Source organism: Aegilops tauschii, chromosome 4, assembly GCF_002575655.3.
Source record: "Aegilops tauschii subsp. strangulata cultivar AL8/78 chromosome 4, Aet v6.0, whole genome shotgun sequence".
NCBI classification, from domain to species: Eukaryota; Viridiplantae; Streptophyta; class Magnoliopsida; order Poales; family Poaceae; genus Aegilops; species Aegilops tauschii.
In genome coordinates this window covers 523,328,996-523,342,870 of record NC_053038.3, presented here as the reverse complement: position 1 = coordinate 523,342,870, position 13,875 = coordinate 523,328,996, and the positions used below count along the sequence as shown (strand labels likewise).

At 37.4% G+C, this 13,875-nt stretch overlaps 1 protein-coding gene across 1 annotated transcript; it reads right to left on the bottom strand.

The window, feature by feature from the left end:
- Nucleotides 1-7,137: 7,137 nt before the first annotated feature.
- Nucleotides 7,138-12,755, bottom strand: LOC109747404 (linamarin synthase 1). Its single transcript, XM_020306471.3, has 2 exons — nucleotides 11,620-12,755; nucleotides 7,138-8,799 (listed from the first exon to the last, which is right to left on the bottom strand). The coding sequence occupies exons 1-2, from the start codon at nucleotides 12,131-12,133 to the stop codon at nucleotides 7,895-7,897; spliced, it is 1,419 nt and encodes a 472-aa protein (XP_020162060.1). The 5' UTR covers nucleotides 12,134-12,755; the 3' UTR covers nucleotides 7,138-7,894.
- Nucleotides 12,756-13,875: the final 1,120 nt, after the last annotated feature.

Genomic DNA, 13,875 nt, shown 5'->3' with positions numbered 1-13,875 from the left:
ACTTCGATTTACTTTATTTTTTTCTTGATTTTCTTTGTTTTTCTTTATGTTTCTTTAACAGTTTATACTTCGGTTTTCTTTCATTTTTTTTCTCGATTTTCTTTGTTTTTCTTTATGTTTCTTTGTCAGTTTTCATCGTTTATCATTGAACAGTTGTCTACTTTTTTCAGCGCACAGTGTCCATTTTTAATGTACAGGTGAAACATTTTTCTGATACATGCTACACATTTCTCAAATACACGGTGTACATTTTTTCTCTCTTAAAAACATGTTATGCCCTCTTTTTTGAATGCATGGCCAACATTTTTCCAAATACCTATTAAACATTTTTTTGATGGATTTTTTTTTTCAAATTATGATAACATTTTTATAGATTGCAGAAACATATTTAGAACTTTCATGGACATATTTCTGGAAGCATGAGAATATTCTTTTTAAAATGTCACATATATGTTTTTATTGGCAATAAATAGTTTTAGAACTATCCAAACATTTTCTCAGATTGTATAGACATATTTTCAATGTCACAAATATATTTTCTTGAAATGCAAGAATATTTTTTTTGTGAAATGTTATGTAGGTATTTTTAATGGTAGAAAGCATTTTTTGTACTACAGAAACATTTTTTTGTACATTGTATACATATTTATAAAAAGTTCACAAATTCTTTTTGAAAACCAGTAACATTGTTTCATTGTTACAAACATTTTTCAAAAGCTATCAACTTATGAAAATCATGCTAACATTTTATTATACTCTGTTAATATTTGAAAAGTCACTTTTAGATTTTTTATGTAACTTTATGTTTGAAAATATATCCATTAGAAAAACAAGATTAGCTTCATGTCAGTGTCTCGTCGATGGTGTGCAGCGAACCTAGCGAATGGGGTAAGCACCGCATTCGCGTTGAATACCATGCCGCAGCCTACTTATAGGGGAACGAGCCGGTTTTTCATTGTTTTTTTGGGTTTTTTTCCTTTCCTTTTCATCGGGTTTTCTTCGTTTCTTTCTCCATTTTACAAGTTTTTTTCCTTTCTTTGTCCATTTCTTTCTTTTATTCAATTTTCTTCGGTTTCTTTTTCTTTTGTCACTTTTTATTTTTCTTCTCCTCCCCTTTTCACTCATTTTGCATTTGTTTCTTCGGTATTATTTTTCATTTTATTTTTTCTTTGGTTTATTTAATTTTTTATTCTTTCATTTTCTTTGTTTCTTTTGGTTTTCATTCTATATTTTCTGTATATGTCAACAGCTTTTTCCCAATACACGTTTAACATTTTTGCTATACAAATTTGACATTTTTTCATACAGAGCCAACATTTTTTCTATACGATTTCTTCAACATTTTCAAATGCTTAATTAAGATTTTTCAAATACAAAATTAACATTTTTTAATACATGATCAACATATTTTCCTATACAAACTTTAAACCTTTTCAAATGCTCGATTAGCATTTATCAAATACAGACTAGCATTTTCGTAATACATGGTCAACTTGTTCTATTTTTACGTTTACCATTTTTCAAATGATTGATTAACACATTTTAAATGCAATATTAACATGTTTTGAACAAATGGTCAATATTTTTTGTAAACACTTTTAACATTATTAAAATGTTTGACTAATATTTTTCGGATACTTGTTCAACATTTTTTGAAATGCTTGATTAATTTTGATATACATGATATTGTTTTTTATCATTTTTAATACATGATCAACATTTTTCCATAAATATTTTTAAAATTGAAATACTTGTTCAACATTTTTTTCAAATGCTTGATTAACATTTTTATATACATGATCAAAATCTTTTGATCATTTTTTAATACATGTTTAACACTTTTTCTATACACACTTAACATTTCCCAGATCCTTGCTTAACATGTGCCAAACATTTCTTCAACATTTTTTCAAATGCTTGATTAACTTTTTTTAAATACATGAACACATTTTATTTTTTTGTATACATTTTTCATACACGTGATAAACATTTTCTCTATACACACCTTTTTTAATGTTTGGTCAACATTTTTCATGTTTATATAGAATATTATTTTTCAGCCAAATTTATATAGAATACTTGGAAGTATAAACCAGAGTAATTTTTCTAAAAGAAAAACACAGGAAAAACAAAACAGAAAATGAGGTTGTTGTTTCCCGCGCGGCTGCATCGGCCCAACTCGTGGCACCCCTTGAGCGAGGGTTCCCTCTGTCTCGCTCAATACGAGACATTGGGGCGCCCATATATCAGCCCGAATCTTATTTGTGGCAGTTGGGAGGAATGGGCCGGCCCATGCAAGGTCTCGTGTTCGGTGTGAGAGGGCGTTCAAAAGTGTACAGGTCGTGTGTTCTTCACCCGTTGGGTCTAGAGGAGGACCTCGTGGTGGTGGCCATGGTGATGCTGACGCTAGGAAATCTAGTGGTGCTAAACGATGACGACTCAACGCCGCCGAAAAGAGGAGGCTGTAAGGAAGTACATGGAGGTGCCTCATCGCTCCCAGCGCTGCTCTCCGTGGCTTGGAGCCATACTGTTTATTTTCCTGGTTTTCATGTTGTTCTCTCTCTTATTTCTTCGGTTTATTTGCATCTTCCTCGTTTTCTATTTTTCTTCTTCGTCATATTTCGATTTACTTTACTTTTTCCCTTCATTTCCTTTGTTTTTCTTCATGTTTCTGTGTAGTTTTCATCATTTATACTTCGGTTTTCTTTTTTTTTTCCCCCAATTTCCTTTGTTTTTCTTTATCTTTCTTTGTCAGTTTTCATCATTTATCATTGAAGACTTGTCTACATTTTTCACTGCACAATGTCCATTTTTAATGTACAGCTGAGTCATTCTCCTGATACATGTAGTACATTTCTCAAATACATGATGTATATTTTTCTCTTAAAAACAAGTTATACACTATTTTCTCAATGCATGGCCAACGTTTTTCAAATACATTTTGAGCATTTTTTTAATGGCAATAATTTTTTTTCAAACTAAGAGAACATTTTTTAGATTCCAGAAACATATTTAGAACGTTGATGGTCATATTTCTTTTAAAATGTCACATATATGTTTTCATTGGCAATATTTTTTTGGAAACTACCCGAACATTTCCTAAGATTGTATAATAAATGTCAGAAATCTTTTTTTTGAAATGCAAGAATATTTCTGTGAAATGCCATGTACATATTTTCAAAGCTAGAAAACATTTTTTGTAAGACACAAACATTTTTTGTACATTGTATACGTATTTATAAAAAGTTTACTTGTTTTTAAAAAACAGGAACATTATTTAATTGTCACAAACACTTTTTAAAGCCATAAACTTTTAAAAATCGTGCTAAAATTTTATTATACTATGTTAATATTTGAAAGTCACTTTTAGGTTTTTTATGTAAGTTTAAGTTTTAAAATATATCAATTAAAAATGGAGGGTAGCATGATGTTAGTGTCTCCTTGATGGTGTGTAGTGAAGCTAGCCATTGGGGTAAGCGTCGCGCTCGTGTTGATTAACATGCCGCAGCATACTTGTAAGAAAATGAGCCTGTTTTTCAATGTTTTTTTGGTTTTTTGTTTCCCTTTGATTTTCATCGTTTCTTCTTTGTTTCTTTCTCATTTTTGCTGTTCCTTTTTCTTTTCTTTCTCCATTTCTTCTGGTTTATTCAGTTTTCTTTGTTTTCTTTTCTTTTATCTCTTTTCATTTTTTTCTCCACTTTTTTCACTCATTTGCATTTGTTTCTTTGGTTTTATTTTCCACTTTTTATTTGGTTTTTTTGTGACTTTTTCGTTTTTTTGTTTTCTTACCTCCTTTTGGTTTTCATTCTACATTTTTTATATATGTCAACAACACTTTTCTAATACATGTTTTACATTTTTCATATTCAAATTTAACATTTATTAATTACATAGTCCAATTTTTTTTCTACCCATTTTAAACCATTTTTCAAGTGCTTGATTAAGATGTTTCAAATAAAAGATCAATATTTTCTGAATACATGGTCAACATTTTTTCCTATACACACTTTAATTTTTTTCAAATGCATGATAAAAATTTCCAAATACAAGATTATCATTTTCCTAATCAATGGCCAACATTTTCTCTTTTTATGTTTAACAGTTTAAAAATGCTTGATTAACATTTTTTCAATGCAATATTAACCTGTTTTGAACACATGGTCAACATTGTTTGTAAACACATTTAACATTTTTCAAATTCTTGACTAGTATTTGAAATTTGTATATAAAATTTGTATTCAAATACTTGTTCAACATTTTTTGAAATGCTTGATTAATATTTTTTTATGCATGATCAAAAAATTTCGTCATTTTTAATACATGATCAACATTTTTTGTATACATATTTAAATTTTTTCAAATACTTGTTCCACATTTTTTGAAATGCTTGCTTAATATATTTATATACATTATTAAATTTTTCATAATTTTTAATTCATGGTCAACATTTTGTGCATACATATTTAACGTTTTGCAAATACATTTTCAACATTGTTTTCCAAATGCTTGATTAACATTTTCATATACATGATCAAATTTGTTTCATCATTTTTAATACATGTTTAACACTTTTTCTATACACACTTAACATTTTCCAAATGCTTGCTTAACATTTTCAAACACTTGTTCAACATTTTTTGAAATGCTTAATTAACTCTTTTTAAATACATGATCAATTTGTTCATAAATTTTTTATTATCTGTATACGTTTTTGTTATACGTGATTAACCTTTTCTCAATACACATTTAACATTTTCTAAATGCTTGGTCAACATTTTTTCAAATGTTTTTTATATAATATTATTTTGAGTAAATTTTATATAGAATATTTGGATGTATAAACAAAAGTAAAAACAGGAAAGAAAAAAACATGAAAAGAAACCAAAACAAAAAGAGGTTGTTTCCCGCGCGCATGCATCGGCCCAACTCGTAGGACCCCTTTAGCGAGTGTTGCCTCTGTCTCGCCGAATGTGAGACATATATATCAGCCCGAATCCTATTTGAATGTTTTTGTGAACATTTTTCCCTCCATGTGAACTTATTTTCAAAATCGTTGAAATTTATTTAAATTCATGTTCTTTTTCAAAAAAATCATACTTTTGTAATGATTTCATGAATTGTTTTTAATTTTTGTGAACTGTTTTCAAATCTACAAACTCTATTCATTTCCTAAAACTTTATTTCAACATGAACGAAATTTTTTCAAATTTGTTAAATCTTTTTTCTTTCGAAATAAATTACTTTTTTCGTTTTGATATTTTTTGCCTAAATCGATGAACTTTTCTTAAATTCATGAAATCTTTCTCAAAAAGCATTGAACTTTTGTTAAAATCCTTGGAAGGTTTTCCAGAATTTATGAACCTATTTTTTACTTGATATTCAATTTTTCATGATTTTTTGTGCAAGTATATTTACCTTTTTGAATGTAAGTGGTTTTTATAATTGATTTACAAAAAATTCAGATCTGTTTTTTAAAAGTCAACCAGTCAATGATCGTCTGGTGAACAACTGACTGGTTGAATGGTTGACCAGTCAACTATGGACTGATGGATCGAAGAGAAGGCTCAAGTCGGGTGAAACCTCTTATTTTCTGAAAACGCTAAGAGAATGCTCAGGTTGGGTACTTATTGAAATTTGAGAATATTTTATGGAAAAACCTCATATTTTTTTAAAATGTGAACATATTTTTTATAAAAGCATTTGTTTCAAAAGTCCATTTTTTTTGAAATTTCCATTTTTCTGAATAACATGAATCAGGTTTGAAATTTAATAAATTGTGAACAATTTTTGAAACACATGAATATTAATTGAAATTACTATTTTTCTGAAAAACAGCATTTTTTTGATTTTTTTTGAAGTTTTCAACAGTTTTGACATTTCTATTGTTTTTTGGAAAAATTGAAAACTTTGAAAAATGTTGAACATTTTTTAAAATTCCAAACAACAGAAAAATAAAAGAAACCGAAAAAACTGAGAAAATGCGCAAAGGAAAAAACATGATTTTGTTTGGAGCCAAACCGCTTTGGGGATTGGGTTGATCCCCTTCCGTCATCAAATACCCCCAATCCCCGTCCAGCCTAGATCTGCCTATCTGGATTCTCAATTGTTTTCCCGAGTGCCAATTCCCTATTGAACACAAAACCATCCTCTTATGTCTTACATATATATCAATCATGGATATTTGAAAATGTGATAATGCCCAAACTTGTAAAATATAGAAGTTAGATTCGATGATATATCATAACAATGTGACACCACAATAATGTCAGTTTACATGATCTTTTTTGCTTAAAAGTGATAGCACAAGCACATGCATATCCAATCCAGTTGTTTGAAGCTGCACAAAGATTGACTAGAATTCCATGAGGAGTTGCGAGTGAAGAAGTATTGTAGCAAAATCTCTTGTAAGAGGACCACACATAGCAGGCAACACCGTGACACATCTTTTGTTGCATGCTACAATGAAGTAGGGAAAGAAAGTTAATTATTTTGTTGATCCTGCCATCCTACTTGCTCACCTCCCGGACAGGCGCCATGTAGCCACACTTGCTTGCCATTGACTCCCTGCTCGACGCCTAAGCCACCTCCATGAACTTTGCGTTGAGGCCTGCGTGCTATAGTTCCTCCTCGTCCTCTGCTCCGGTGTTGCTCACAATCATCGCCAACACCAAGATCGAAGTTGTGCGTGCATCCAGGGTGGACGACATGACAACGCATGCACGAGGCGGTTTTGGACGATGATGGGGAGGAACACACACCCGGAGGACAGATGCAACCTTAGTGAGCCACAACCTTGTCTCTGCTACCGATTGCGTGCACCAGATGTCACGAGTTGCAGCCGTGTGTCTCCCGTAGGAGTGGCAGCCAGCCGTGCGTTCGCAAGGAGTTCGATGAGATACACAAGAAAGAGAAGGGGGTTATGGATGTTGAGAGGGTGGTCCCTAAGCCTGCCTAACGTTTGAGTCAAACGATGTGCGGTTTGGGTGCCACATCATCACTTACGGTGGGATCCACCCATTAGATTCAATGTCAACGCGTGCATGTTGGAGTGATTAGTGTTTGTCAAAAAGATTACTAATGCCAGCAATCTTTTGGAAAAATTTGTAACATTGATTTTTTTTTTTTTTCCAAAAATGAGGCCAGAATTGTGATAGTTTTTGGGGATTTGCTCGGAGAGGGAGGCATCACTTATGCTTTCCTCTTTCTATTTGCATCTTTGTCATGTACACATGTGGTTGCATTGTTGTAGTTAAAAAACATATAACTATTAAGAAGGTGTTGTGTGCATGTCAGCCATGTCGCACATGTTCAATGGGAATTCATAAGTTGAGGGGATTGAGGAATGAGAGGTTAACATTGCTGGAGGGCATCTATCTGCATAAATTTACTCGGGACGATCCGTTCCTCCACCTCATCAACAAAGTCATTTGGCTGCTACAGTTAATTACATTAATCTATATGTTAATTAGGTTGCGATAACAGCCCGAAAATGAAAGACCCATCCTATTCTATCTATCCTATGCCGACTTTGCCTGTTCCCTACAAATTTGCAGAGAAAACATACGACGACTAGTGTTAGATGCACTACGGCAAAAACAAAAGAATGACACTACACTATACGACAAAGCAAAAATTAAAATTCAAGTGGTGTAATTCAGAGGATACAATCAAAATGCAAACCCGATCTATGCAACTACACTGTACGTCTATCCCTCGTATGTATCATATGGGACCAGCAGTAATTAATTTCCCATCCCTTCCAAATACAACAATATCACAATTAATTACTCAAAAGCTCATACATAAAACATACAATGTGCATGTAGCACAAATTTCTTTGCACAGTCAATATATGTTTGTACTTTTATCATTTCCCAGAGTATATATACTACTATCACTTGACGCGTGCGATCTCTTGGATGAACCTCTCGAGGTTCCCATGCGATGAACCACCCACGGTGACTGCCTTCTCTGCCTTCTCCTTCCACTCTGCCGCCTTCCGTCTCATCGCCCTGTCACCCATCAGCTCCCTCACCGCCGCCTGCACCTCTTCCCGCCCGGCCTGGCGTGCCATCTCAATGCCGACACCCCACTCGTCACATGCGTACCTGCAGTTGGTCACTTGCTCAGCGAAGAATGGCCAACATACCATTGGCACGCCAGCGCGTAGGCTCTCCAGTGTCGAGTTCCACCCGCAATGGGTCAAGAAACCCCCAGTTGCGCGGTGCTCCAGAACCGCCTCCTGGTTGCACCACCCCACAATGAGCCCCCTCCCCGCCACCTCCTCCACGAACCCCTCAGGCAGGCTGCCATCCCGCACCATATCTGGCCGGACAACCCATAGGAACGGGCTGCCGGCGCCATCTAACCCCCGTGCAAACTCCACCATCTGCTCCGTCGACATGACTGTGATGCTCCCGAAGTTGACGTACACCACAGAGCCATCCGGTTGCTTGTCCAGCCAAGAAGTGCATACGTTGTCCTCTTTCCACAAACTCGAGGTGAGGGATGGAAGGTAGGACGGCAGTGAGATGAGTGGTCCGATGGTGATGGTGTTGGGTAGACGCTCGCGGATGGCGGCCAACGACGTTTGCTCTAGGTCATCGAAGGTGTTGAGGAGGATGCCGTCAGCGGCGGGAGCGTCCAGCTCGCACTGCTTGATGTTGATGGTCACCATGACATCATTGGTGTCGGTCGTGTGGATGAACGTTGGGAGGTCGCGGAGGCGGACGTTGCTGATCATTCCGGTTATCCAGCCCACAGGGGTGTCGAGGTAACCGTCTGTGAAGCAGTTCTCATCTGTTGTGCATGTGTACAGGTCATTAGATAGGGTATATACATTACAGTCCACACACACACATCAGATGAATAAAAAGCGAATTCTATATATACTATGTATATATATAGAATCCGGCTACTGAACTCAAGACTCTTAATGTAGACCCGATCGACATATGCACCATTTGTTGTCAAGAGGTGGAAGATGGTGTAGCGTGTCTAAAGTAGGGGTCACGTGATGCAGATGGCAATGATACAAGTGTGACAACCATATCTTATGCCTCAAAGTTCTTTTTTGTCTCGAGGCATGGCTTTGATTGGCAGGCTCCTGAGAACTGGGCCAAAATTAATGTTGATGGTGCCTAATGTTTGTTGACAGACGCAACTAGCTAGTGGGGATTGTCATAGAGATAAGGATGCAAGATTGTAATCCTCAAAGTACCCTTTATCTCTCCTCAACTCAACCAAATGGATTACATTTTCCAAAGTTTTGTGATCATTTACTCGAACTAAAGAGGGACAAAAATATCCTAAAGGGTACACTACATTTGCACCCCTGGATTGATTTGCTTCTGCAAATGTCCTTCTCACACACCAGACGTGGTGTGGCATATGTGGGGATTGACATGGGTGCTTTGAGATCCATCTTAACATGGCATCTTCTAAGGTGTTTCTAACTTTTTTACGAGAAAGAAGATAGGCCCCGCAGACCATTTGTGTGTTCTAAAAAAGGCCATCATATAGGATTTTCCTCTGTACTAGGATAGATCACAAACTAGTAATGTTGACAAAGCATACGGTGCACTGTACAATTTTGTATCTTGCTACTCCTACGTACAATTTGTATCTACTCTTCAGAGATTGTAATGATCCTATTTCATAACTAAAGCTCTGTCTTACCCCCCCCCCCCCCCCCCCCCCCCCCCCCAAAATAGAAAACATGACCTTATGCATTTATATCATATGCAACTAAGGCTTGGACCAAGATTCAACTAATTACTATCATGATGACTAAAAGGTAGTGGGGCATTCACTAGGTGATGCCTAGTGAGATTCAAATGACATTGCTCTATTAGTTAGGAAAAAGTTCATTTTAACACCATGGCCAGTATTTGATTTTAAACCCCATTCTTCAAATTTTCTGAATTTGCACCCTCTATAATACCATACTTGCACTACTGAAAACTAGAATTTGGCCTAGTGCCAAATGTTTGTCGAGTGCATTTCATTGGTACTAGGAAAACATGAAATTTACCGAGTTCCATGAAGAAAACACTAGGAAAAATGATGACACTCGACAAATCCAACCTTTGTCGAGTTCCTGCCACATGGCTCTCGACAAACGGATGCTTTACCGAGTTCCTTCCATGTGGCACTGGGAAAATGCTTTTTCTTTTCCCTTTTTCTACTCCCTTATTTTCTTTCATATTTTTTGTACATTATTTATTTCCTTTTTCTGCATTTTATGTTCTTTTATTTTCTACATGATTGATCTTTCTTTCTTTCCTTTCCCCTTTTATATTTCCTTTTATAGCAATTTAATGCATTTTTAGGCATTTAATGTGTATAATTTGAATTTGAACTATAACTGCACGGAAAAATGGCATAATTGGCTTGAAAAATCCTACTTGTGTTCTTTAGCCTATGTTTAGGCCTTATCCAAGAATATGAAAGGAATTCGAAACATCTTGGTGTTAGGACTCGGCCCCAAATATGGAGTTTACTGGTCTTGATTTTTTAAATGCAAATGAAGTCTGAAAAACATGAAACTTGGCATGACAGCCTCATATGACATCAATATGCAGTGGTTATTCCAGAAGATTTCACAAAGTTTGTCACCTACACTACTTAGAGACCGGACTATCTCCAAGGAAAAATCTAGATTTCGAGAGGGAACGAGTTATGTTTGAAGGCAAAGTGGCGAGCAGCAGCGGGCATGTGGAGTCCTGCGAGGCAGAGCCAACCCGGCGCCACAGACTATGCGCCAGCGGCGTCGCCGATGAAGGGAGAAGTCAGAGGTTGATGGGTTCAGGTCCGAGGGTTACGAGGAGCTCTCTGGCTTGCGTCGGGGTTTAGAAGGATAGCTGGCGGTGGTGGCAGGACGGCAGAGGATGTGGCTCATGCTGGGCAAGGTGTGTGTGTGTGGCAGAGGCACCAAGTGTAGGTGACGACAGCATGCGGTTAGGCCGGCATCAATTGGCAGTAGCAGCAGGAAGAAGAAGAACAAAGCCAGAGGAGGGCCGCTAGAAAGAATGAATCGATTGATGTGAATCATTTTTTGGCAACTGTCAAATCGACCCCCTTATGTTGATCGTTCCGGAAAGAGAGCCATGAAATCAAATGTTGTTGAATTCATTCATTTTGTTAACTGTAGTGATCATTAAATGACGTTTATATTCCCACTATAACTAGTGGTAGATGTCAACTGCAAGCTGAGTTGTCCGTACGACTGTGTGATATCATTTTGACTTACGGTTAGAAATTATTACCTCCGTCCCAAATTACACGTGTCTAGATGTATTCGTATCTAGACAAATCTAAGACAAGTAATTACTCCCTCCTTCCCAAAATATAAGGCGCGCTTGACTTTTCACGGTCTGTGATGCATGACTTTGACCATTAATATGTACCAAAATACATGGATTGAACATGTATCAATAGTATCATTGTATTTGTCTTTAAAAACAATTTTATTTCATATGTCTTTATAATAATTTTGTAGGCATATAATATGTGAAAATCATAGTGAAGTTGTGCAATGAAGACCAAAAAAGTTAATGTGCACCTTATATTTTGGGAAGGAGGGAGTACAATAGAACGAGTGGAGTAAACTCATTTTACCTTTGAATGGCACGTAGCCTCTCTTGACAAGCTGATCAAAGTTGAGATATGCCAAGAGCCCACATGCACTGGTCGTGAAGAACAGATAGGCTGGCAGCACCAACTCCTTGGCCACGTGCACCACGAACCCCATGGCGCCATCGGCGATGACGCAGGTCACCGGCGGGACGCCCTCGGTGTGGCTGAGCCTCTCGATGAGCTCCCTGACAGGCCCCGGACACGTCCGCCTCGTGGCCTCACAGAGCATCCAGATGTCCTGGGTGGCATCGAGGTCTGCCGGCGGGAGCCCGTCAGGAATTGTCTCGAATCGGAAGCCAGGGACCTCCTCGACGGCGCCCGGCCCGCGGGACCGGAGGAGGCGGCGATGGTTGTGCTCGGTGTGGACGAAGGTGATGTGGAAGGAGCGCATGTGCAGGGCCTTGGCCAGCCTCAGCAACGGGTTCACATGGCCTTGAGCCGGGTAGGGGATGAGCAGGACGTGCGGCTTGGCCTTGGCCGGCTGCGACGACGCCATGTTTTTCTCTCCTTTGCTTGCTTCTGTGGATCCTCCGTGTTGTGTCGTGTGGAAAGTCTGTGCAGTTAGCTGGCTTTTATAAAGAATAAGTTCGAGGTTGTAAGCATGACGGAGACTGAGACTGACATCGCCTCTTTCGTCAAAGCATCAACAACTCTGCTTGTACTTCCTTCATAAAGAAATATTAGAGCGTTTAGAGCACCACATTTATATTTTTTTACAGAGGGAGTACCATGCAACTACAACGTTCATAGCCGTAAAAAAAAGGAAAAACTGCAAGCCCAATCCAAGTTGCACCCAAAATCTCACCAACAACCGATTTTCTTTTAAAACACAATTACAGCAAGCGCTCACGTACATGCATATTCACTTTTTTTGTGTCTGAAAATATACACTCATCGCTATAAATGCCTGGACACACACTCTACCACCATGAGCACCTTCAACCTTTGTGAGACCGAGCCGGCTCGTCTTGATATTGAGGAAGTCATTATAGGCACATCGCTGTCTATGGGAATGTTGCCTCCCACTAAAAGAATGAGTTTGATTCTTCGTGCACCAACCATCTTCCTAACCATCCAATCATAGGTTAGTTCTCAACAACCGATTAAATTTTTCCATAAAAAATAAATTACACATGGCACTCGGCTTTCGGACGACTGGCGGGCTTCTAGGGCAAGCCACATGGCCGTCTTTGCTGAGTGTCACTGCCAGGCATATGATAAATACTCCCACGAGTAACCATCATGGCACCTTTTGCCGAGTGTAGCACTCAACATACATGCCTTTTGCCTAGTGTTACACTTAGCAAAGCTTTTGTCAGAAACATTTTTAAATTTGTTTCGCAATTAGCCTGCCAATTAAACATACATAGCAATTCATATATCTCACAACCCCCATGTCACAAGCACTGAAACATTAAATGCAACATTCCTCAACATATATCACAAAGTCAGAAGCAGAAGTTCTCGTGTATACAAGCACCCATATGGAAAGGCCACAAACACAAAGTTCGCCAACATAACCCATAGTTTACATGGTTTTACATGAACCTTTTTGTATTGTTATTCTATAGGGGGGGGGGGGGGGGGGGGGGAGCATGGGTAGTGGAAATAAATCAAAAAAAATGTTTTCATCTTGTCATGAAAACAGTGGCAACAACAGTAAGTTAATGTTGGCAACACCATACCTTTTGTGCGTGTTAGATATATGTGATGTCCTGACAACTTTTTGAACCCTTAATTTGTTTTCATCCGCAGGTACATGGGGGTTGATGTTAGCCCAAAAGTTATGTTTGACAGTTTGAAAACCTATGTGAAGACCAACTTAACCCCCACATGTGTGCATATACAGATTTGACCACCTTATCCACCTCTCCCCAAATATTGTGTATGTATAGCCTTTTCTACCGAGCCTGATTTGCAGACTAGTGCTTGAAATTTCGTGTGGTACTTTTAATACCTAGACCATGGCAAATGTTTAACTGTATATGGTAGTTATTAATGGTTGAACCATGGCAGATTAATGTATTAAATGTTAAAGTGAATGTCGTAGTTTTAATGCCAAGACTATGTCTACCTCCTTTAGGTCGTTTACAATGGGAGTATCATAGCTAGTATCATGCTTGCCAACTAGGCGTTTTTGTTGAGGTGGCACACAATTAAATGAGGAGAGAGAGGATTGAGTATCATGATATGATACCGTATCATATTAAATGATGTACTAGTATGTGTCATGCATGA